The 27,604-nt window shown below is 37.6% G+C and overlaps 1 protein-coding gene across 7 annotated transcripts in view; it reads right to left on the minus strand.

The window, feature by feature from the left end:
• AP3S1 (adaptor related protein complex 3 subunit sigma 1) overlaps nucleotides 1-27,562 on the minus strand; it is a 71,887-nt gene extending 44,325 nt beyond the window's left edge. For 2 of the 7 annotated variants that reach the window (XM_036078972.2, XM_036078974.2), the window contains exons 1-2: nucleotides 27,369-27,556; nucleotides 3,324-3,415 (exon numbers count right to left, since the gene is read on the minus strand). In XM_036078972.2, the coding sequence (XP_035934865.1) occupies nucleotides 3,324-3,415; nucleotides 27,369-27,437 (161 nt within the window). In that variant the 5' untranslated portion in view covers nucleotides 27,438-27,556. Of the gene's footprint in view, nucleotides 1-3,323; nucleotides 3,416-27,368 lie in introns of all 7 variants that reach the window. The other 5 variants (XR_004913031.2, XM_036078973.2, XM_036078977.2 and 2 more) reach the window with 5 other exon arrangements.
• Nucleotides 27,563-27,604: the final 42 nt, after the last annotated feature.

The raw sequence follows: 27,604 nt of genomic DNA on the forward strand, positions 1-27,604 counted from the left end.
GGATTGAGCCCTCCATTGGGCTCCCTGATCAGCGGGGAGTCTGCTTCTCCCTCTGACCCTTCCCCCTCTCGTGCTTTCTCTCTCTCTCTCACTCTCTCTCAAATAAATAAATCTTTTTTTAAAAAAATAAATAAATAAAGGTATAGCATTCAAGTGAAGTTAGAGACTTAGTGAATTAACAGGGCTGTTTTCTTCAGAGATAACAAATAAAAGAAGCTGGTGCTTAATTTTAGTTCATTAATTCATTAAACTATCTACTGAGTACCTACCATTTGCCAGGTACTGATAGTGGGTAAGGAACAGTAAACAAATAAATAAGAATGATCAGGGTAGAAGGCACTACATAGAGGCTGAAAAAAGGATGCTGCTGTACTGATGGATTTGCTACCTAAGATGGGTTCTTAAGAGTGACATTTAGGCTGAGAGTTAATGATAAGGAGTTAGCCTAAGAAAAAATTTAGAGAAGAGCATTTCAGGCAAAGGTGCCAGCTAATAAAAAGGCCAGGTCATCAGGAACAAAATATGTATGTCCAAGGAAGAGAAAGAGGGTGCGTGGACAAGAAAAGATCAGTAAACAAACAGAAGTAGGCAGGAACCAGGTCACAGGGCATTTTCAAGTGCTTATTAGATTTAACTCCGTAAGTCACAGTAAGTTATACAGCTTAAGACTGACGACCAACTAGGGAGGGAAAAAAAAAAAGAATGACATTTCTTAAGTTTTAGAGAAATTTACCATCAAAATCTCCAAAAATACATTTTATTTTGAAATATAAATGCGAAAAACTGAGATAAGAAATACTCAATTCTTTCATCAAATATTTTTATTTACACTGACTGGAATGCCAGCATTTTAAAAATAATTTAGTACTCATTCCAAACATCTTATATTTTTTAGTTTAGCTATTTCACGGTTACATTTACAATAATTAGTTTACCTTCTCAAAAGACTTTTAACACTAATATAAAATAAGAATCAAGGCCAAATATCATCAAAGTTAAGTGAAGACTCAAACAAGACAGGAAAATAGCACCTATTTCTTAACTCTGTAAAACTAACACTGAATTTACAGGTTCAGAGAAACAACTTCTGTAAGTACCCACTTCTTTCATGTCTTCTTATAGCAAAAGTGGAAATGATTTTTGACAAGAATTAAAAATTACTACTATGTTAGACATATTTCTAGAAAAGATATTCAATTAAAAATATGTATGTGTAATTTAAAGAATCTTTGAGATGATTTTTATAGACTATGATTCCAATTGTTCCTGGAAAGCCACAAAAAAGAGCACTAACAGCAGGATTCAGTTCATCCTGAATCAGCAATTTAGTGATTATCTTAAACTTTCGTTCGGCTCTAATGTAAAAGAAGACCAGGGCGCCTGGGTGGCTCAGTTGGTTAAGCGACTGCCTTCGGCTCAGGTCATGATCCTGGAGTCCCTGGATCGAGTCCCGCATCAGGCTCCCTGCTTGGCAGGGAGTCTGCTTCTCCCTCTGACCCTCCCCCCTCTCATGTGCTTGCTCTCTCATTCTCTCTCTCTCAAATAAATAAATAAATCTTTAAAAAATAAAAATAAAAAAAAAAATAAAAGAAGACCGAACTATTGAAAACTGTAAGTTTCAAAATGACTATCAATGCCATTAAAAGAAAGCAGATTTAATACATAACATGACAAGTACATACTTTGCCTTTTAAAATGTAATTTTATCTTCAAACTATAGTGCAATACTGATAAATACTGATTCAAACTCTTGTATGGAACGCAATATACCATATAAAACCACAGAATTTTAGAACTCCTCTTACTTTAAATATTTCATATTACAGGGGGGAAAACTTAGGTACAAGAAGTGACCTGACCAAAAAAACCAGCTTGTTAGTCACAAAACTAGGACTGAATCAGATGTGTAGCCTCATCTCTGATGCAATGTTTGCCTTCTACTTTTTGTAAGCCTGGAAAAGAATGATCACAAATTTAAGCCCTAATTTCTAGTTCACACAATGCCCTGCTTAGAAGAGCCAGGTTCTTGCATGACCACCACATATGATGCATTGTGCTAGGTGACAAGTTCCCTACGAGAGGTTAAAATGCTAAGATGAAGAAAAGTGGTAATGGCAAAACAACTCAACTCCTGCAGAAGTGTGACAGAAATAAAGTACAATTAAAATACAAAACACAAAGCAGGTACATCTGTCTCAACTCTTAAATTGGGAGTTCTGGAGTTAATAGCAAAATTTATAAATTTTAAGTGTGTATTTGCAAATTGAACTGCAGCATGATACCACCCTTTAAGAAATGCATGTAAACTTTCTACATGATAAACAGTAATTTATGGTCAAGTAAGAATGAATTTTCTCTTATCCAAACTATTTTTCATAATATACATCATACACATTAAAATACAGAAAAGTATAGGTCTCTCTGCTTCATATGTAATTTTTTATAATGGGGCTCAGCCAAAGTTTAGTTTTTGACTTGTCAATGAAGAAATATCTTATTAAGAAATTGATTACATAAACACAAGCAAAATCATTAATAAAACTATTTGAGAGCAAAATGTTTTCATGGAACCCACTAATTTAAAAGTATTTATTTAAAATAGTTGGCAAGCTAATTATAACTAATTTATATTTATTCATTTTAAAAATAGAAACTCTATTAGCTGAATTCTACCTATATACAGATATTCCTATATATAAATATATATACATGCACACAGATATTTATTTGAAAAGCAGATTTCAGTCTCATTTAAAATAATAAAATAAAGAATGTAATATAAATTTTTATGAACAGGTCCATTTAGCCCAAGGAATACTCTCTAGTCATTAAAAAGAATGAGGTAGCTCTAAATGTGTTTATATGCAAAACTTTTAAAAATATTAAGTGAAAATAAGCAACATGCAGACCAGCATACCTAGTGTGATCCCATAAGTAAAAATTTTTAAGGTTATATTTTTATATGTTAGTCAATGAAAAATTAATTTTCTAGAAGGCTACACAAGAAAGTGAGAAAGACTAAAGTCAGGAGAGGGACACTTAGTTTATAATTAATTTTACACATCTCTGAAATGTTTGAATTTTTGCCATATGAATATACAACCTTTACATAAAATGCTTCTGTAACATTTTTTAAGAAAAAAAAAAAAGACTGCATATCTTAAAAAAAATTCTTTAAGTTTAGATTTATAGCTAACATATGTGATAATTAATCTCCTAATCTAATTCATCAAAATTAGGAAATTTTTACCATAACCAATTAAACAGTATATATTTTAATCACATAGTCAAAGATTAGAATGTCCATGAAATGCTTTACTTACAATCCTCCTTCTAGGAAATTACAAACATTTTCATCTCTCTTAGATACCAAATGGAATGTCTCCCTGATGATTTGCTGTTGTGTATCTTCACTCTGAGAAAGAATAATTTATATATGTTAGGATTAAATTTCTAGGTTTAACAGCATTTTAAGAATTTTAAAAGTAAAAGGCAGTAATATCTGTCAGGGAAATTCATCAATGAGAGAGGTCCTTGGAGAGCTAACATATCACATCTCACAGAAACAAACCCAACATTTTTTGATGTAAAAACAAAAAACAAAAACAAAAGACCAACACTTTATAGTTTGCTACTACAATAAAACTAACATTTCTAAATTTCAAAAACCAAGAAGAAAAATATTAGACAGATGAATTAAAGACACTAGTAAAAGGGACACTAGATATTACCTAGTCAAAGGCCATTGTTTTACACATGAGTAAACTGAAACAGAGAGGTAAAGTTATAAATGATTCATGTAGCTAATCCATATTTTATTGGAAGGAAAATACCGAAGTTTAGAGCTTCCAGTTAAGTTTAAATACAAACTGAGATGAGTCCATCCGTATTAGTCATACAAGCATAGCCTAAAACCAAAAGTTTGCTCAATAAGTATCAAATTCACCAAGCAGTTCACATCCCAGTAAAAAAGAGTCAGCTTCTCAAACACTGCAATAGAAAACTGGGCACAATCACAAATAGGAATTTCACAGGAAAAGAAATATGATGGTCCATAAACAAATGAAACACATGGGGGGCCTGGGTGGCTCAGTCAGTTAAGTGTCTGACTCTTGGTTTCAGCTCAGGTCATGATCTCAGGGTCATGAGATCGAGCCCCATCTCAGGCTCCGCGCTGAGCATGGAGCCTGCTTCAGATTCTCTCTCTCCCTCTCCAGCTGTCCCTCCCCTCCTAAAAAAATGAAAAAATGTTAAACCTGCTGGTGAACTACCAATTCAAGTAACAGTAACAGTGAAATAACTCCACATGCATCACATTAGCAAAGCGTAAAAGTCTGACAATATCACATGTAGACAAAGATGTGGAGCCAAAGAAACTCATCCCACCAAGTGGGAGGGTAAATGGTATCATCACTTGAGAAAACAGTTTTATAATCCAGCATCTCCATTCCTAGATACTATACTAAGCCATATAAAACCACTGTTTTTGAAGATTAAAAACAACAGAATATTGGCAATTACATATACCTAATAAACTGTGTACCAAGAGATGTGTAGAAGAATGTACATCAAGGCATTGTAACAACAAAAAAAGCTAAACTTGCCCAAAGGTCCACCAATCACAGAATTGATAAATTATGGTATATTCACATAATGGAATCCTATAACAAATAAAAATTAAAGTAAATTACATCCATAAATATGAAGGAGTCACAAAAACTTTTTTTTTTAGGAGTCTCAAAAACTTAATATGAAAAAAAGAAGGTATCTTAGCTCGGGCTACCATAACAAAATACCACAGACTAGGTGGCTTAACTAACAGAAATTTGTTTTCAAGATTCTGGAAGCTAGAGATTCAAGATCAAAGTGCCAGCATTAAAAAAAATTTTTTTAAATAAAAAACAAAGTGCCAGCATAGTTGGTTTCCGGCAAGTGCTCTGTTCCTGGCTTGAAGACAGTTTCTTCTCATAGTGTCCTCACATGGTGGGGAGAGAGAACAGAACAAGTTGTCTGCTGTCTCTTCTTACAAGGGCGCTAGTACCATGAGGGCCCCACCCTCAGGACTTCACCTACACCTAAGTATCTTCCAAAGCCCCAGCACCAAATACCGTCAAACTGGGAGTTAGGGCTTCAACATATGAATTTGGGGGTGACAGGGAGACACAACTCAGTCTATAGCAGGGGGAGAAAATCAAGTATCAAAATGACATGTAATCATTCAACTAATATAAATTTCAAAAACATGCAAAAGTAAATATTATTTAATGATACACATATATGTAATGAAAATAAAATTATAAAGAAAATCAAGAGAATGATTAGCAAATTTCAAAGTACTGGTTTCATAAAGACTATATTCTCTAAGCACACAGCAATTAGGCAAAAGAATCAATAATTAAAAGGATTTTTTAAAAATCCCAAACAGGCATTCAAATTGGAAAGAAGTAAAACTATTTGTATTCACAGATGACATCTGTGACAGATTGATCATATATCCAAAAAAGTCTAAAGAATCCATAAAAAAACTGTTAAAGCTAATAAACAAGTCTACCAAAGTTCAAGATACAAAATTAACACTCAAAAATCTGCTGTATTTCTATACACTACCAATGAATAATCCAAAGGGAGACCTAGTCACAGATGCTGCAGAAATCTAACAGATAAAAAGTTAATATGATGAACATAATAAGCCAGTAAGTTTAAAAATCTAAGATGAAGTGGCAAAATTCCTAAAAAATAAATAAATAAATAAATAAAATAATAATAATAATAATAATAATAAAACGGTCCCAAGGAGAAAGAGAAAAACTTTAATAATCCTGTTATCACAAAGAGGATAAAGAATAATTTTAAATCTCTCCACCAAAAATAAATCAAGCCCTGATGGCTTTAACACCAAGCGTGTCCAGTGATTCAAGAAACAGATCATTCCAATCTTACACAACTCTTCCAAAGCACAGATAAAGAATTAACATCCTCAATTCATTTTCTGAGGCTAATAACATTGACACAAAATCAGACAAGGACTGTATGAGAAATGAACACTGCAGGCCAATCTCACCAAAAAGCATAGATACAAAAATATTTTAAAAAATTAATACATCATGACCTAAATGGGTTTATTCTAGTAATGTCAGGTTGATTTATTATTAGAAAACAGACTGACGTAATTCTCTACGTTAACAGATTGAGGGAGAAAACATAGGTCACTTCAACAGATGCAGAAAAAGCATCTGATAAAACTGAACATCAATTCTTGAATAAAAAGAAAAAAAACTCTTGGCAAATTAAAAAAAAAAGAGAGAACTTTCTCTAATCAAGACTATCCAAAAAACACCTTTTGCAAACATATTCACAAAATGTTTAAACAATTTCTTCCTTTTAAGATCAGAAACAAGATAGGTTAACTGATAATGCTTTTCCTATTCAGTGCCATATCAGCTGTCATCAGTACAAGAAAAACAAGAAAAATAAATAAGAGATAAAAGAATTTGAAAGAAATAAAACTGTCATTCACAGACCTCAAGATTTTCCATGTGGAAAATCTAATACAATTTACACAAATGTGTTAAAATTAACGGATATAACAAGACAGAGCCAGCACGCAAAACTGTTGCAATTCTAAACTTTTCCAACAGTCAGATGGAAGATAAAATTTTTAAAAGATACCACATACAATACCATCAAAAAACACGCAGTGCCTAGGAATAACTGAAACAAAAAATGCAAGACTTCTATGGAGAAAATCCAAAACTTTACTGAAAAAAATTAAAGAAGAGTTCAGTAAATGGAAAAATGCAGGGATTATAGATTGAATGACTCAATTTCTCTAAAATGCTCCAAAGGATCAAGGTAATTCTACTCAAAATCCCAAGAGATAGAAAGAGAAACTTAAAAACCTGAATCTGATTCCAAAACATATATATTAAATCAGAAGACAAGAATGACAAGACACTCTCCAGTAGAATGTAAGAGGGCCTGCTGAGCAGGTAAGAATTATTATAAAGCCACAGTAAATTAAGATAACATGATACTGAGGCAGAAATAGGGAAACTGACTGATGGAATTGAACCATAAACACACCCACACAAATACAAGGTAATTAAATTTAAAACACAGACTAGGCATTATAGAACAGTAGGGAAAGGAAGGACATTTCCGTGAATAGTACCAGAATAAAAATTGTTGTTTTTGTTCTGTTTTATTACAATAAACTTAGGCCTCTGACATTATACTAAAAAATCACTCCCAGGCTGGTTTAAAATGAAGTCAATGCTCAAACTATAAAGCTTTAAAAATATAATAGGAAAATATCTTTATGACCTTGTAATAGTGCTAGACTTTTAAATAAGACACAAAGTAAGGCTAACCATAAAGAAAAAGACTGGCAAATTTGATCACACCAAAGTAAGCATTCCTAATGCTCAAAAGACACCAGAAAAAGAAATGAGAGCTACAAACATAAAGAATATAGCTGCAGTACATAAAAACTGGCAAAGGAATAACATCCAGTATATATAAAAAACAGACGTCAGTAAGAAAAAGATAAACACCTCAAAATAAAAATGACTTGGCAAAACAGAACTTAGGAAGTCATCAAGAAAAGAAAATTAGAATGGTAAACTATGAAAGATGTTCAACTTCATACAGGAGAAAAAGAAAAAGAAAAAAGAAAAAAACCCTACTAGTTAAAAACTATGATGGCAACATTAAATATACTTAACTATCAGTGAAGATATATAAATACGTCTAACAATATCAAGTATTGGCAAGAATATGGAGCAACAAAGCACCCATACTATTAGAACTGTAAATTGGTACAACCACTTCTGGAAACACACAAGCATTACCTACCTAGTAAAGCCAAACATGAACATACCCAAGGACAAAGGTATCCATTCAACTCCTAGTTATACCCTAAAGAAATTCAAAAAGATGTTTACAAGAATGCTTATAGCAGCACTGTTTGTAACAGCAAAAAACTTACAATGTAAAATGTCCCATCAATACAAAAATGTATAAATAAACTGTGTTTCATTCCTGCATGGAATATCACAGAGCAATGAAAATGAATGACTAAAACTATATAAAACACCAGTAATGATCTTAGAATTGTTGAATTTTTTCTTAAATCAAGTCATAGAAGAATATAAATACTATGATTCTACTTTTTAAAAGTTCAAAAACATGTAAAACTAAACAGTGAACTGTTTGAGAACAAAAATGTGATAAAACAAAAATGAGAATGATTTTTAAAAATTCAAGGTGGTGGTGTCTCTCTTAAATACAGAGAGGACAGGATAGAATATGAGAGGTGCAGAAAGACTTCAAGGGTACTGGTAATTTTTTTTTGAAAGGGGATAGTGAACACACAGCAATTAAAGTATTAGTTCCTATATCTTACAGATATTCAATATATACATTTATTTTGTATCTATTCAATATTTCATAAAAATATTCAAAAGAACGAGGGAGGAAGGAAGAAAAGGCACTGTATCAGACAGCTACCCTCTTCCTTTCTTAGGTTTGCTTGATGATCTATCTCCACCACCTCCTTCTAGTCTTCATCTAGAGCTAAACAATGTCCCTTGGATGACCTTACTTCCTCTTGTGGCTTTGACCTTGCTATCTCCCTAATCTTTCATTCTCCTATATCCCTAGTGCTTAAGAGAAGCCTATCTTCTTTTCTGAGTTGGTAATAGGTATTTCCAGCTTACAGACATTTCCAGTTATAATCCATAAAGTGATATTAAAACTTACATGTGAAAGACCAAAACATACCATTTCTTCTAAAATCTGTTTTTCTTTCTTTTTTAAATTCAAGTATAATTGACATACAATGTTATGTTAGTTTCAGGTGTACAAAGTGATGACAATTCCATATATTGTTCAACACTCAGCACAGTAAGTGTAGTCACCGTCATAATGCAACATCATTACAATGTTACTGACTACATTCCATAGGCTATACTTTTCATCTCTGTGACATATTTACTCTAACCAGAAGTTTGTACCTCTTAACAAAACCCATTTTTATTACTATATTTCTAACCTCATTTAATGGCATTACCATTCATCCTGTCTCTTAAGCCAGAAATCTTGATGATTTCTTTCCTTTGACTTCCCATGTCTATTGGGTCACCAAGCCCTGTTAATTCAACTGCAGAAACAACAGTAAACCTGGATTCAAAGATACTATCTCAACTCAGATTCTTATTCTTACCCAGAATACTGTAAGAGCCACCTAAATATTAACTCTGACACCTGTCTCTCCACTCCAAACCATCTCACCTATGTCACCAGAATTACTTCCTAAATAACAGTATTTGTTACTTCCTTTCTTAAAGTCCTCTGGTTTCCATCTGACGTAACATCCAAACTCCCTACCAGGCCATAAACAAAACCTTCCAAAATCGAATCCTGACCTACCTCTGAGCTTTCATCATCTATTTCTTCTCTCCCACACAATCCACTTCAACCGCACTGAACCTCTCACTATGCACTCCCTTCCTATTTTCCTACTCTCACCCCATTATCTAGCAACCGCCTTTTTTAAAAAAATTTTTTATTGTTATGTCAATCACATACATTACATCATTAGTTTTTGATGTAGTGTTCCATGATTCATTGTTTGTGTATAACACCCAGTGCTCCATGCAGAGCGTGCCCTCTTTAATACCCATCACCAGGCTAACCCATCCTCCCACCGCCCTCACCTCTAGAACCCTCAGTTTGTTTTTCAGGGTCCATCCTCTCTCATGGTTCGTCTCCCCCTCCAATTCCCCCCCCTTCATCTATCTTCTTTTTTTTTTTTTAACATGTATTATTTGTTTCAGAGGTACAGATCTGTGATTCAACAGTCTTGCACAATTCACAGCGCTCACCATAGCACATACCCTCCCCAATGTCTGTCACCCAGTCACCCCATCCCTCCCCCTCCCCACCACTCCAGCAACCCTCAGTTTGTTTCCTGAGATTAAGAATTCCTCATATCAGTGAGGTCATATGATACATGTCTTTCTCTGATTGACTTATTTCACTCAGCGTAACACCCTCCAGTTCCATCCATGTCGTAGCAACAGCCTTTTAAGACTCAGATCAAACATGGGGCGCCTGGGTGGCTCAGTCCTTAAGCATCTGCCTTCGGCTCAGGTCATGATCCAGAGTCCTGGGATCGAGCCCCGCATCGGGCTCCCTGCTCCGCGGGAAGCCTGCTTCTCCCTCTCCCACTCCCCCTGCTTGTGTTCCCTCTCTTGCTGTCTCCCTCTGTGTCAAATAAATAAATAAAATCTTAAAAAAAAAAAAAAAAGACTCAGATCAAACATGATGGTTTGTCAAGTCTCTTCTTACTTTCCCAGGAAAAATTAGTTCCTTTTTCCTCAGGTCTTCCATGGTACTGTTTCTATTCCTAACATATACTTCTAACAGTGTGCTCAAATTTCCTTTGTAGATAACTGAATTCTATCAGACTCCGACCCCTTCCAAATCTTTAAATCTGAAATGCTGAACAGAGCGGCTGGCATAGAGTTGCCAATATAAGTACACTGAATAAATGAATATCAGATGTAGAAGATGGGATCCACATTCATTTATATTTTCAAACATCAGGGTTACATGACACACTCTGAAAGGGGGGGGCAATAAAGGAAAGGCAGTATGGTGTAGTAGTTAAAGGTATGAGCTCTACTCTAATTAAGACAGTAGATTAAATGCACAAAAACATCTATTTTTGTGGCCTTCTCAAACCCCAGCTAAAACAGTATCAAAATTTTTTCCTTTTTCCTTTTTTTTTTAAGGGCATAAACCATGAGGATGAGGAAAATGAGAAAGAACACAGGGCAACAGAATTTAGTAAGTGGCTGAATGAGGGGTCAAGTATTAAGAAAATCTCAGAAAACTTAACCCCAAATTGGTGACAGGGAAGCCCAAGAACTAACCCAATCTGTATCCCAAAATAGCCAAAGGCTCAAGAATTGGCGCTGTTAGGTACTTCTGGAAGAGAAGATGAAAAGGGAGTGTAAAATAAGGAGGACTGCTTCAGAAGTAGAAGGACCACTAAATTCCCTCTGCCATCCCCAAGAAAAGTCTGTAAACATATTTCAAGGAGTAGATAAAACAGAGGGTCTTTGGAGAGCAAGGGGTACTATGGTAGGCAGAATAATGGCTCACCAAAGATGACAACATCCTAATCCCTGGAACCTATGAATATATCCCCTTACATGACAAAGAGGCCTTTAACAGGGGTGACTAAAGTAATGACATGGAGTTGGGAAGATTATCCCAGATTATCTCATTGGACCTAAGGTAATCATATGGCTCCTTAAAATCAGAGAGCCTTTCCTGGGCTGTGGTCAGAGGAAGACGTGACCAGAGAATAATCTAAGAGATGCCATTCAGTTGGCAGTTCAATCTAAGAGTTGCCATTCAAGAATGCAGGCAACCTCTGGGAGCTGGAAAAGGCAAGGAAATGGATTCTCTCCTAGAGCCTTCAGAAAGGGATGCAGTGTTGATGATATCTTGATTTTAGACCAGTAAATCCCATATTAGACTTTAACTCATAGAGCTGTATGATAACAAGTTTGTACTGTTTTAAGCCACTAGGCAATAAAAAGAAAATACAGGGGCGCGTGGGTGGCTCAGTCGGTTAAGTGTCTGCCTCAGGCTCAGCTCATGATCCTGGGGTCCTGGGATCGAGCCCCGCATCAGGCTCCCTGCTCAGTGGGAAGTCTGCTTCTCCCTCTCCGTCTCTGCCCCTCCCCTTGCTTGTGCTCTGCCTCTGTCAAATAAATAAAATCTTTAAAAAGCAAATACAGACACTGTACTGAAAACAGGGAATTTAGGAAAATGTACACATACCTGATGCTAGCCCTTTTTTCAGTCAGTTCCCAGAATACCTAAGCCAGGCCTGCTTCACCCTCTAGGCAGGAACCTGGCACAAACTTCTCTGTCATTACTTTAGCTCTAGTTGTCATTATCAACTCCCAGATAATGACACTGGGAGTTCCAACAAAGGCAGAATCTGTTATTTGTTCACCAGAATGTAGTTCCTTTACTCCCCAGACACACAATTCAACAACATTTTTCATTTTTCCTTGATTAACGTAGACCCACCTAAACAGCTTCTGGCCAGTGGAATGTGGTTGGTAGTTGCAATGGAACTGAGCTGCCACAACTGAAAGACACCTGTGTTCTCTCTTCCCAGTTCTGCACTCTGTGACACCATGCTGACAGCGTGAAAACCGGCCAGGATGGCGGTACCGACACCATGTAGCAAATGCTACAAATTACAGCTCTTTCCTCCCCGGTGAACCGGTTGTTAAAAATATAAAAACTCCTGCACGATCTCCCATGTTAACTAGATGTAGAAGTTCCTTTGATCCCTTCCTCAAGAACAACCAAATGCCCACGAAGATGGTTCTAGCTCATCAGGATCACCAATATTGGACTTGATGTGAAAAATAAACTTTTATTGTGTTAAGCCACTAAGATTTGGGGGATTGTTAATAGCAATTGCCATTTTTTTTTAATTTTTTTATTGTTATGTTAATCCCCATACATTACATCATTAGTTTTAGATATAGTGTTCCATGATTCATTGTTTGTGCATAACACCCAGTGCTCCATGCAGAACATGCCCTCCTCAATACCCATCACCAGGCTAACCCATCCTCCCACCCCAGCAATTGCCATTTTTACACCAGCTAAGCTGCCTAGCCTGCTACTCTCAAGTACAGCTCATGCAGGCAACTCCTGATCATGGATTCAGAGTTTCTAACTAGCTTTTAGAATCCTACCCTTAGACAGGAGCAATCATGAATTACTGGACACCTGAAGACAGCTCTGACATTAAGACAAAATACAGAGTGAAAGTAACTCAGAGAAAACAAACCAAGTAGGGCAGAGAAAATTTTAAAATATTTATCATTAGTATCAGAGAAGTAATAAAGAAATTGCAACTATAAAACAAGAACAGCATACTATAAAATAACAACATTCAGAAATTTTAAAGGGAGCTCATGGAGATTAAAAATTTAAGGAGAAATTGTTTAACTCAGGGGAAACACTGGAAAATAAAGTTGGTAAACAAGTCAACCACAAAATAGAGCCAAAGGGCAAAATGACAGAAAACAGAAGAGAAGGAATAAGAAAAATAGAAGTCAAGAGGAATGCTGAATAAAAAGAGATTCAAAATGAGAAGAGAGAAAATAGAGAAATTTTTCAAGCAGAGAGAAAAAGAATTTCCAGAATAAAAGAGCTCGTCAAGTACTCAGCACAACTAATAAAAACAGCCTCAGAACAAGGGTCTGTGACAATTTAGAAATTGCAGAAAAACAAGAGTCTACATACTTGCTGGACAGTATAAATAGATCATACACAAAGAAAAAGTAATCAAAATTGCTTCAAGCTTTTTGATAGCAATACTGGAAACTAAAAGGTAATGGAGCAATGCCATCAAAATTCTGAGGGAAAGTTATTTCCAACCTAGAATTCTATAGAACAGACAGCGTGAAGTTACAGTAAGACTCTGCAGACAAGCAAGGTCTCAAATAATCTACCTCCTTATGGCCTTTCTCAAGAAGTTACTGGAGGACATGTTCCACCTCGGTAAGGTAATAAATCACGCAATCAAGCAACAAGAGGTCCAATATAAAAACAGGCTAACGATATTCCAAAGATAACAGAGACATCTGCCATCCAACAGGTCTAGATTGGGCCTCGTCAAAAGATTCTAGAAGAGATTTCTTCAGGAACATGAAACTGATGGAAGAAGGATGATTGAGACAACTGACAAAGATGTGAATTAGTGATAAGTAAATAAAAAACTAGATCAAAGAAAAAGGCGATTGTTTATTTCCAAGGAAAATAAACCGTGAGGAGAGAAAAAACTAAGCACAATTTACAACATGGTTCAGGGGAGAAAAGCATTTACACAGGAAATTAATGAAAACACCAGATACTGCTCTAACCAATATTATGAAATAACAGTGAGAAGACTGGGAAGGATATAGATGTTGGGGGGGAGAGGGTGAGGAGCTAAATAAACATTTTCAATAGCAGAAGTCAATAGATTATGCCAGCAACTGAAATAAATCAGGCAGCAAAATAAGCACATTATTTAGAGATATGTAAATACTGAGTAATCAGCTAAAAGTACTTACCTGTGGGAAGGGGGAAATGAAAGAATGTTATTTTTCATAATAAGCCTTACAGAAAAACTGTTAGATCCTTTAAGCTATGTGTCTGTATAACTTTGTTAAACAAAGTAAAAATAAAGAAGGAAGGGAGGAGAGTATGGAACCTGCAACCAGACTATATGGGTCTGTTCCTGGATATGCTCTTTATTAAATTTGTGACTTTGAACAAGTTACTTACCTTCTCTGTGCCTGAATAACATAACATTTATAGCATGAATAACATAATATCTACCTCGAACAGTTGTTGGGAGGACTGAGTTCAAATACATAAAGCTCTTAAAAACAATACCTGGCACATAATAAGCATGGATTAACAATGACTTACTTAAAACATCTATTTTTGGGATTGTCTATAAAATAAGCTCTAGAATTCTAATGACAGGTGTAAAGATCTTATAAGGAGTTTTTTTTTAAGGAAAGTTATCCTTTTTGCACTGTTATTGTTTATAAACAAATTACAGATTATGTAAACTAAACCTTAACTATGTTTTATTATTTTATCAGTGAAAATAATTTCTCACATAAACTTCAAGACTGCCGCTCATAATCATCTTTCTTAAAATGCCAGCAATACTCATCTAAGAAAATCACTATCAGAAAGAATGCCTTACAATATTAATCAAACATCCAAAGTCTAAGATTAAACAAATCAAGTCTCTGCTGACATAAGACAATTTCCCTTTCTTTATTAATCAATTTAATTTAATAGCTCTCATAAAGAAGCCTGGAGTTCGCTTCAGGCAGAACCGATTTCCTAACACTATAGCTTCATCACAGAAGTCAACAGACACATTTCAGTTGGTCACAACGCCTAGATTACATCAGTCTAAAGACAACTAGAGTTACATAAAGGCAACAACTTTTACTGTTTTAAATACTTCTCTTAAAAATAAATGAATAAATACTTCTCTTAATGTATTAATGAAAATTAATTTTAAACACTCAGTAACCCACTAACAAAACTTTTTTTCCTATGTTCCTTTCCTGTTTTTTTTTTTTTTTAAGATTTTATTTATTTGACAGAGAGAGAGAGCGAGAGTAGGAACACAAGCAGGGGGAGTGGGAGAGGGAGAAGCAGGCTCCCGCCCAGCACGGACCCTGAAGTGGGGCTCAATCCCAGGACCCTGAGATCATGACCGGAGCCGAAGGCAGAAGCCACCCAGGTGCCCCTCCTTCCCTGTTCTTATACATATGTCATAAAGGCAACTTTAAAACCAAAACGTCCCTCTAGTCAAATAGTAAATATGTCATAATCCTCCTCCCTCCTTCCCACACACACTCGGAGAATTTTTTCTAAAAATGCACTCACTGTCTCTGCTAGATGCTAGAATATCAAGGATTTCCAAGATGAAAGAGAAACAGATCCTTTTCTCTGAGAGCTTAAAACAAGAAATAAAATGAATATAACCATTTAAAACTTTTATTTAGTGTTCTGTATCTTGCCTTTTTTAATATTCCCAAAGAGAAATAGATGCATTGTAATAAAAGTTAGAGAGCAATTAATTCCTGACGTAAGAATTATACAAATAACATACTACAAGAAGTAAAGGGGAACAATGATTTTCAATAGCAAGATCATCATCTTCAAAGAAGAGACAGATTGTCTAGAAAGAGACTTACAGAATAAGTAGAATTTACAAATTCAAAGAATAGAGAATATGAAGTTGGATGGCATTCAAAGCTGGAAAAAAAAAACTAGGCAAAAGCATGGGATCAGGACAGCAAGGTGCATATATGAGAAACAATTAGTTAACTTTTCATTAAAAGTAAGAGAGGTATGAAGGCTAAGCCTCAGAACACCCCAACATTTAGAAATCATGAAAAAGAAAAGGTCCCAGCAAAGAAAATTCAGCAAGTGTGGGTTTTCTGCCAGATTCCCAAGCAGGAAGTCTGCACAGAGACTTCGTGCTCTGTGAGTAGGCCTCACGTTAGCCGGAGTGCATAAAGAACAAGCAATGAGAATGGGGCTACCTTAAATCCCAAACGCGGCGGAAAGAGTATTAGTACTTGGCCCAGATCCTTCATTAAATTTCTTTAGAGAAAAACCCTCTGGTATCTTCCCTCACAATGTATAAAAATGTATTAAAGCCGCTTAGCACAATAAAGTGCTCAATAAATGGTAGCTATTATTAACACTCTAAAACTACCACCCACTATACTATCTCCCAGTTTAAGTGGCAAAGACCCTATTTTTTTTTTTAATTTAAAGAACACATAGCTGAGAAGGTGACAGAGTTTAAAATATTTAAAGAGAGAGTCTGAACCATGGTGGCAGCTGAAAGCTCTGAGAACTCAAGAACAAGGAAAAATTGGAGGGGGGGGCAGGTAGCTAGAGTAAGAGACCAAGACAACTCAATGAGTAAAGAACAGTCATCTTTTCAACAAATGGTGCTGGGAAAATTAGCCACAGGCAAAAGGATGAAGTTAGACCCCTACCTCAGGTCATATATAAAACTAACTCAAAATGGATCATAGACCTAAATGTAAGAACTAAAACTACAAAACTCTTGGAAGGAAACACAGGTATTAATCTTCATGACCTTGGATTACACAAACCTTTCTTAGATATAGCACCAAAAGCACGAGTAAAGAAAATAAACTGGACACCAAAATTAAGAATCTTTGTGCTACAAATGATATCAGCAGGAAAATGGCAACAACCAGAATAGAAAGAAATATAAGCAAATCATATACCTGATAAGGCACTTGCATCCAGAATACATAAAGGACTCTTACAACTCAGTAATAAAAACACAACCCAACTTATAAATGGGCAAAGGATTTGAAAAGACTTTTTTTCAAGGAAGATATGCAAATAGCCAATAATCACATGAAAAGATGCTCAACATCATTCATCATTAGGAAAATACAAATCAAAATCACAGCAGATGCCACCTGACATCCCCCAGGATGGTCAGAATCAAAAAAGGAACAATAACAAGAGTTAGTTAATGAGGATATGGGGAAACTGGAACCATCATACGCTTCTGATGAGAACGTGAGATGGTACAGACAATTTGGAAAACACTCTGACAGCTCTTCAGACAACTAAAGATAGAGTTATCATAGCAATTCCACACCTAGATATATGCCCAAGAGAAATGAAAACAAATGTCCACACAAATATTTGTATACGAATGTAATGTTCACAGCATTATTCATAGTAGTCAAAAGTGGAAACAACCCAAACATCCATCACATAACAAAGAGATAAATAAAAGGTGGTCTATCTATACAACTGAATATTATTTGGCCATTCAAAGGAATGCAGTACTGATACATGCTGTATAACACAGTGAATCTTAAAAGCATCGTTCTAAGTGAAAAAAGCAAGTCACAAAAGACTACATATTTCAGGGGTGCCCAGGTGGCTCAGTCATTAAGCATCTGCCTTTGGCTCGGGTCGTGATCCCGGGGTCCTAGGATCAAGCCCCGCATAGGGCTCCCTGCTCAGCAGGAAGCCTGCTTCTCCCTCTCCACTCTCCCTGCTTGTGTTCCCTCTCTTGCTGTGTCTCTCTCTGTCAAATAAGTAAATAAAATCTTAAAAAAAAAAAAAAGACTACACATTTCATGATTTCATTTATATGAGACATCCAAAATAAACAAACCTCTAGACACAGAAAACTAGATTACTGGTTGCCAGGGAATAGGGAGTAGTGGGACCTGGGGAGTGACTGTTAATGGGTACTAGGTTTCAACTGGTTTGATGAAAATGTTCTAAATTTAGATTATGGTGATGGTCATATGCACAACTGTGAATACAATACACTGTACTGAACTGTACACTTTCAATGGGTGAATTTTATCTTTTATTTTATTTTTTTAAAGATTTTTAAAATTTATTTGACAGAGAGAGACACAGCGAGAGAGGGAACACAAGCAGGGGGAGTGGGAGAGGGAGAAGCAGGCTTCCCGCAGAGCGGGGAGCCGGATGCGGGGCTCGATCCCAGGACCCCGGGATCATGACTGGAGCCGAAGGCAGACGCTTAACAACTGAGCCACCCAGGTGTCCCATGAATTGTATCTTTTAAAGACTAGGTCATTCTTCAAAAAAAAAAAGCTAGGGCAAGTTTTATAACTAACTTTCTCCTAAAAAGTCTCCTTATGAAACTGTTCTCAGAAGAATTTTGGAGGACTTTGTATTCTGTAATAAGAAAGAAGTTCATTCCAAAACAAAGCCTACAAAGGGATAATTTATTCTGCAGAAGTGCAAAAAATACCTGAGAACAATCTCTGGAATATTCTACAATTCCTTGGCTACATAATCTTTCAACCAACAGCAGGAAGTAGAAAGTAGTAGTAATAATAAAGGTAACTGTTATTATTAATTTTGTTATTAGTCTGTATTATCTGTCAGTAAGTATTTTCTTATTTAATCGTCATCGAAAAAAAACCCACCTTACTCAAAATAAAAGTCCACAGTAGTAGGCTAGCTAGATAAATTATGATACATTATACAATGAACTATTATGCAATCATTACAAATTATTTTCTGGATATGACACCAAAAGCACCAGAGACCAAAAAAAAAGATAAGCTGGACCTTACCAAAATTAAAAACTTTCATGCATCAAAGGACATTATCCTTTGAAAAAAGATGCCATCGCTTGGGTGAAAAGGCAGCCCATGGATTGGGAGAAAATATCTGCAAATCATGTATCTGATAAGGGACTGGTATCAAGGATATATGAAGAACTCCTACAACTCAACAACAACAACAACAAAACAACCAGGTAAAAAATGGACAAAGAACTTAATATACATTTCCTCAAAGATACATAATCAGTAAGCACGTGAAAAGATGCTCAACATCACTGTCATTACACAAATGTAAAAGAAAATCACAATGAGATACTACTTCACAGCTGTAATAAAAAAATTGAAAATAACAAGTATCAGCAAGGATGTGGAAAAATTAGAACCCTTGTGCATTGCTGGTGGGAATGTAAAATGGTGCAGCTACTATGGAAAATGGTACAGCACATCCTCAAAAAAATTAAACACAGAAGTACCCTAAGATCCAGCAATTCCACTGCTGGGTGGAAAAAGAAGGAAAAGCAGGGACTTAAACAGATACTTGTACGTTTATGTTCCCATGTATACCTAATGACCCATGTTCGTAGCAGGATTATTCATAACAGCCAAAAAGTTAAAGCCATCCAAGTAAACAATATGTAGTGCACACATACATATAATGGACCATCCAGTCTTAAAAAGTAAGGAAATTCTGACACATGCTACAACATCGGTATATCTTGAAGATGTTCTACTAAGTGAAATAAGCTAGTCACAAAAGGACAAATACCGTATAATTCCTCTTTTATGATTCCTCTTTTATGACATTCCTAGAGTCGTCAAATTGAGACAAAAAATAGAACAGTGGTTGCCAGCCAACCACCGGCTGGGAGAAGGGGAGAATGAGAGTCAGTGTTTAATGTGTACCAAGTTTCAATTCGTAAAGATGAAGATGTTCCAGATGTGGATAGTGGTGTCAGTTGTACAACCATGTGAATGTACATAATGCCACAGAACTGTATGCTTAAAATGCTAAATTTTATGTATATTTTTCCATCTTAAAAAACCTGGAACTGTCACACTAAGACATACTAATGACAGGAAATAAAGTATGTGTGGTGGGATGAACTGGTACTCTTCCCCATTTAATTAGATAGCACACAGAAATCAAAACAATTCAATGGGTCTGACACCTTGAAAAAGAGCCCTTTCCTCCTGGGTAACAAAGAGAACAATGACTGACAGCCAGTGATTCTTGAATTACACCAGGCTTCAAACAAGGCAGGAAAGATGTAAACGCTTCTCAGCACAATAATAGAGGTGGTCTACTGGGCTTCATATAAACTGTGCTCACCTATAATTAAGGTTGTGAGATGTCTGAGAAAAATAAATGCTTTTCTTCGTGACTTCACAGGTGACTTAGGAAATGGAACCAGCTTGATCACAGGTCTCCTTAGTACCGAGGCTGCACAGAAGTGGGGTAGTCACTTTACCTTCATTTGCTGGGCTAGCACTCCCACTCTGTGGAGCCTAACGATAACTGGGGTAGAGAAGAAAATGATTGAGCAGAAGAAAGCACCAGTGCCTACCCTGTAGAGGCCAGAAGCACTGTTCAATTGTGCAAACTACACATGGGATTTGAGGCGACATACCTCTTCCTGCAGAGAGCATGTTGGGGATGATGTCATCAGACTGAGAGAGATGAGAAAGGGGCTGGCCCTGTCCTTCTCTCCAGCCTCATCTCTTACCACTCTGCCCTGTGATCACTCAGCTTGTCTTCTTGCTATTCCTCAACACCTACTTTGGTCCCATTGGAGGGATCCTGCACCATTTTCTGCCTGAAATATTCTTTCCTCAGCAGTTCTCATACACTCCCTTACCTCATTCAGTTCTTTTCTTAAATGTCACGTCCTGAAAGAGGCTTTCCTTGATGTGCTTATCTAATAGTTTCTCTCCCCCATCACTGTTTCATTTTTCTTCAGGCTAGTCACAATTTATACATAGTTTGTTTATTGTCTATGTCCTATCACTAGAATGTAAAACTTGTAGTGCAGGGATGTTATCTGTCTTAGTCATCACAACATTACCTGTGCTTTAGAACAGGGCCACACAAACAACAAATATTTGTGGAAAAAATACGGGCTGGGCACGAGAGAAAGGAGAGTACAACGGACAGGTCAGGGAGTATCCAAAAAGACCCCCCCTCCTCTCAAAGCCCTGTCTAGAAGTGCCTCCGCTTGAAGTCTCAGAACTTCCCATCTATTAGCCAGAATGCTGACCTTCATTCCTCCTACCCTGCAATAGCCTTCTGAGGGTTGTGTGATCTTTCTGTAAAAATAAATTTGTGTATCTATACGTCAGTTCAAAGGATTTGGTAAGGGGAAGGCTGATAAGGCAGAATGGACAAGGAAAGAACAAGTATAATTTATCCCAATGTGAGCGTTTTATGTGACAAGAGGCTGGAAGAAGACTGGCTCGTCTAGGTGGACTACAACTCACAATCACCTTGGTTTAGCAGCAATGGTGAAGACATTCACAACTCACAAGGACAAAGACAACTCCAAGTGCTCCAGACAAGAAAGAATTCTTTGACTTCCCAAAGAAAATTAGCAAAGATTTCCCTTCGGGATGAGAAAACGGAAGGGCCCTCATACACTCAGGTCACATATATAAGTTCAATTTTGTAAAAAGAAAGACATACACAGAGAAAACAATGAATGCAAATTACTAAATGCTATTTACATTAATGTATTTTTAAACATTTTAACAACAGAATAGCCAGACATTACCATATTTGTTTTGTTTTGTTTTGTTTTGTTTTTGTTTTTGACAGAGAGAGAGAGCAGGAGCAGGGGAGCAGAGAGAGAGGGAGAAGCAGGCTTCCCGCTGAGCAAGGAGCCAGACATGGGGCGCGATCCCAGGACTCCAGGACCATAACCTGAGCCAAAGGCAGACGCCCAACCGACTGAGCCACCCAGGTGCCCCCATATTTGGTTATCTTAAAGCCACAAATGTTCTATAAATCCACCAACATTTTCAATGCATTAATTTTATGCTATTAATGTCTAAAAGGTGTATATTCTTCACTGGGGCATTATGGGAGGAAATACAATAAATGTTAATAGTTAACTATGAATGGTGAAATTAAGATGACCTTAGCAATCTTAATACTTAAATATTTTCCACATAATCACAAAAAAGGAAATGTATTTAAAAATTAAGTAATTTAAAGTCGACAACTTTACTAAAGAAACATAATACAGCCACCCTACACAAGGCCTTCTGCTTCTTTGAAAGGCAGAGGAATGACCTCTAATATTGTCTTATTTATAACCTTTCCATGAAAATCGAAAATCACTATAATCCCAAACATTTTATTTCCTTCTTTACAATTTTCAACAGGTTTAATATTAATTTTTTAAAAGCAAGACTTCAAGGATACTTCCTACAAAAATTATGATTATATTAGAATTTGAATTTTTCAATGACCCTTTGATATAAGGAATACCTTGAACTAAGATCTTTTGTGGTACATGTTCAGAACCACATATTATCAATATGTCTTTCCTGGTATTAACCACCTCAGAAGCAATGTAAAATTATGGGAGAAGAAATAATAGTATCTATTCAAAAGAAATAATGTGCACTACTCAAGAGGGAACAGGGACACCTCTTTGCCTACCCAACATCCACTCCTCTCTTATACCTTTCCAACAGAATACTAAATTCATTCACGTGTCCACCCTCAGCTCCAAGGGTGGGTCCTGATTAGTGTAAGCTGTTATTTAATCTTGGGTAGAACTAACCAGACTGAAGGGGAAGATATACTCTAGGATGGCAGGAACAGATCACACCCTGCTTATAGACTGAATTGGTTACCACTAATTTCAAGGAGGAAACCAGCCTCTGAATAACAACTTTGGGAAGAGCAAGGCAGAGAAAGAAACTGGATCTGTGATGAAGTCATTAATTTGCTGACTCAAATAATTTTGGAATCTACTATTCTGGACTTCCTATTATGTATCCTAATATGGTTCTTTTCAAGCAAATTTTTTTTTTTTTTAAAGATTTTATTTATTTATTTGACACAGAGAGAGACAGCAACAGAGGGAACACAAGCAGGGGGAGTGGGAGAGGGAGAAGGAGGCGTCCCGCCGAGCAGGGAGCCTGATGCGGGGCTCGATCCCAGGACTCTGGGATCATGACCTGAGCCAAAGGCAGTCGCCCAACCGACTGAGCCACCCAGGCGCCCCTCAAGCAAATTTAAGTGAGGCTACGTAAAACCTTATTTATGCAGTCAAAAGCATCCTAATTAATATGGAAAGAAATCAATCATTTGGAATTCTCTTCTTAACAAAACAGCTCAAATAGTATATGTTAACATGTGTTAACACCTTAATGCTTAGAACTGTTTATAATTATATTTTGATCATAAAAAGAAGTTTAACTATCCCATCTGCCACAGTCTCAAGAGTCACTAAGAAAAGATATCAGTATACATGGATGCATCTTTCTTAAAAATTTAAAAAGGAAAAAAAACTTACATATATTTATAAATTTTGCTTTTTATGTCAACAAATTCAAAAAAGGAAAGAAAATCTTCGGTCCCTTCTAGGGCTTGCATTTAATTGACAATAATAATCAGATTTAGTTTATAAGAAAATTGAGGCAATTCATATATATAACAGTTTGTAACTCATGTATGAAGAGTGCATTTTATACACGCACAATCTTTCGTATCTGTGGAAACAACTACTATAATTCATATAAAAGAAAAACATGTTCACTTTATTTATAGTGACATGTCATGGTTTATTAATAACAAAGGAATCAAAACCCAAGGGTTTTGTTTGATGGCTATGTAAAAATAAATCTGGCTTATTAACTATACATCTCATTAGTTCTTTATTGTAATACACAAATATTGCCAAGCAAATATTAAAAGACTAAAGTTTATTGTTGCCAAGTTGCTGGGGCTAACCAACAATTAAAGAAACAATTAAACCAAGAAAAAACACCTGAACTTCTGCAGTCATAGCTCAAGGAAATAGAGGGCAAAAACAAGAGGTGACAACATTCTGAGTCCACCCTTGAATTCTTAATATCTGACTCTAGCAGAATGAACCAAACACTTCAGTTTAGCAAAACAGATGTGTGACTTCATATATATCACACCTCACAGCAGCTGGAAGGCACAATCAAATCTAAAAAATCTAATAATCTATTACAGCAGGAAACAGAAATCTGCACTTATTAAAGGGTAAAGGTGAACATATAAATTGTTGTATTAAGAGGAAGGACGGGGCGCCTGGCTGGCTCAGTTGGAAGACCACATGATTCTTGATCTCGGGTTGTGAGTTGTAGCCCCATGTTGGGTGTAGAGATTACTAAAAAATAAATAATAAATAAACTCTTTTTTAAAAAGAAGGATAAATGAGGAATGGAAATCCAATGCAATAAGGGCAACTGGTTGGCAAATGGTTCAACAGTTTTCAAATTGCTTAGTGCTAAACCATTATTGTTGGAATCAAATCTCAGCATCTTATCAGGACCACACCCTTAGGGGCTGCTTAATAAATTACATTCAAAACTGTCAGTCTTGTTGAATACATACTTCTTAGAAACTTCTTCAACTTAAAACAGAAACAGCTGAAGTAACAGCTATTCCACCATTGCTTTTATCCTGAAGGCATGAATTCTTAAAACCTCCAGTTAATGAAGGACAAAATTTTAAAAGGTGGAAGGAGCCTTAGGAAGTCACTTTTAACCCAAACTCCATATTAGGCTAGGAGAATCTAATGAATACATTAAGCAAAGACTTTTGAGAGCTTTCTATCTTCAAAATTCAAATGCTGATTGTGAGGGGTGACACAAGTATATCTAAAACCTGATACCTCCTCTCAAGGAATCTATAGGATGCCCCAAGGAATTACAGGATACGAAACCGAATACTGTACCATAATAAAGATAAAAATAAAATCCTAAGAACCAAGAGGAGTCATCCAGCAAGATAAAAAGCTTCAGGAAATGCTTAAGTGATCTTTGAGTTAAATGTGGAAGAGGTCAAATCTGGACATTTGGCAATGCAAGGGAAGGACATTCCAGGCAGTGAGAATAGAATAACTCTGAAGCCCTATACAAACAGACCTCATTTCCAAATACTCTTTCCTTACATAGTCTGCTTTGGCCATGCTGTTTCTTGGTGTTCTTCAAACAGGACAGGATCTGCAAATAGCCATTCCATCCTCAGGGCCTTTGCATCTGCTGCTCCCTCTGCCTGGAATGATCTACCCTCAGATCCCTGCAAGGCTAGCTTTCTTAACCTACTTCAAGTCTTTGCTCATATGTCACCTTTTCAGTGAGGACTTACTTGACTATCCTATTTTAAATTGTCATCCTCACATTCCCTTGTCACCCTACCCCACTTTATTTTTTCCACAGCACTTACTACTTACTATCTGACATGGTATATATATTTTTTACTTATTAGCTTTGTCCATCCCCCTGCTGAAAGAGCAGAAGTTATGTTTTTCATTTCTAGATTTTTAAAACACTGCCTGGACATGGTAAGCATGAAATGAATATATGCTGACAAACTGGCTGATGGCATAAAGGAATGGAAAAGATTTCTGCCCTGAAATAAGTTATGTTACAGTACTCTTGACCAACAAAAACAAATATATAGTTGGCAAAACCCAATTTAGGAAAGACTAATGCACAGATACAGTTCCTGGCATTCCCACTTCTACATGTCCAGTGAGCACTAGATTCTTCTTTTTACACCTCTTAGCTCCCTGTCCCCAGTAACACTGTCACTAACGCAATGGCCAAAAATGACACGAGAATTGCCAGTGATGCCAGGCACCAGTCAGTGCCTTCCCACAACAACCTTCACTGCTACCTCTAAGCAAAGGTAAAAGGTACTTCTACTCCCATTTCTGGACAAGAGAAAGATGTATTCCTGGATTTCCAAATTAAATACATCTTTCTGTAGATGCTTAAATTCTACACTACTTGAATGGTTACATTGATATCATGAATTAGCCAGGAAACTTACTATTTTGAATACTGTTATTAAGTGTAGCTATGAAAAAACACATCTTTGATTTCTGTTTCAGTATTGCAAAATACCTTTTCTATACTGCCAACAGATGACCTAGGGAATACGGTTTTAAGAAAAAGATTCCTCCAATAAAGACCAATACTGTATTTTAGGCAAATGGGTAACGATGTACAGCGAAGGGCATTTTTTTTTTCCCACTCAGAAGGATCAACTATGATTTTATTCTGGGTGAAAAAATGATATCGAGTTCGTAAACAAGAGCATTAGTGTTTGAATTATACTATACTAAAACCAAACAGGAACAGAAGAAAATATTCTTTATCACCAGCAGAAGCAAAACTATTAAGGAAATGAGGAATAAGCTCAAGATTTCTCACTTCAGCTAACACCTCCACAGACTGCATTATCATTTTAAGCGAAGTGACATTTTCACATTTAATTTGTAACGGCAGGCATCGTTTCCACGTGGGGTTCATCCGCACAGAAGTGCTAGCCTTGGCACAATTTCAATATTTAACTGAAAGTTCATTTCTGACTATAAGCAAAATGCCCCGATACGACCCAATAGTTAATACCTCTACATGAATCCTTAACACCGACAGCTCAATTTTACGTCTTACCTAGTGGTGAATTTTGCCTTCAGACAGACACCTGTGTCTGTAACCCTCCCTCAGTCGTTGAGAAATGACTTATCTTTACCCCCCTCTTAAAACCTCCTGCATTTTTTTTTTTTTTTTTTGCAACACCATTTACACTCCACAGAGAGTTTTACGAATATGACCATTCTTCGTAAGTAGAAGAACAGCTACAAACGAGACCCCATTCCCTTAGGGAGAGAAATGCCAAACCAGCGGCTGCCATCCTAACTTTCAGGTAGGGACAGTCGCAGCTGTCACGGGTCAAACGTCGCCAGTTATTACTGCAGGACCTCCTTCACGGCCACTAGGGGAAAAGCCCCATAAAACAATGTTCGGTCCTCCCTGATCTTTTTCTCTAATAAGGAGACACCTGAAAGTCACACTGGGCGGCCGACGGCTGTGACGGCAGCACCCAGGAGAGACCGTGCAGAGCGAGCGCTCAGGCGAAAGCAGGAAGCCCAAGTTCCTGCGCGACGAGAGGACTACCGGGAAAAACAGCAGCCCATCTGTCCACAGCAGGAGAGAAAGAAGTCGGCCGGGAGAGGCTGCGAGTCGGGGAGGTGGGGCGGCGAGCCCCGGCCGCTCGGCGCGCACCGAGCCGCGGGCGGCGGGCAGGCCGGAGCGCCCGGTGGGCTCGCGGGCGCAGGTGGGCTGCGGCCGCCCGACCGCCGAGGGCCCCCGGCCCCGGGAAGTCCCCAGGGCCTCGCCCGCTCCGCGGGGAAGCCGCCCAGCCCACAGACGGGCGCAGGAGCCGCCGGGGCAGAGCCACGTCGGAGGACAGAAGCGCGGCGGGAGGTGGGCATCCCGCTTGCCCCCGGCGGGAGGCTGACAGCGCGGGAGCGCGAGGCGGCCGGGGGCGCGCGGAGGGCCGCGGCGCGCCTGAGGGGGTCGCCCTGAGGGCGCTGCCAGCCGCCACCGACTCCCCCTCGCGCGGATCGGCAGCGCCGGGATACTCACGTAGGGCTGGTAGAACTTGGAGAGCCTCGGCTTCCCGTGGTTGTTGAAGATGAGGATCGCCTTGATCATGGCTGAGCCGGGCCGACCGGGTGGGCGCTGGGGGCCAGGGCGGGGGCGGGCGCGCGAGCCTCGCCTCGGGATCTCGCCGGCGATCCTTCCCCACCCGCCCCCTCCCGCACGCGCGCGCGCGCGCTCCCGAGCCGCGGGGCGGGGCCGGGGCGGGGCCGGGCCCGGGC

The sequence above is a fragment of the Halichoerus grypus genome, chromosome 2 (genome assembly GCF_964656455.1).
Source record: "Halichoerus grypus chromosome 2, mHalGry1.hap1.1, whole genome shotgun sequence".
Taxonomy (NCBI): Eukaryota; Metazoa; Chordata; class Mammalia; order Carnivora; family Phocidae; genus Halichoerus; species Halichoerus grypus.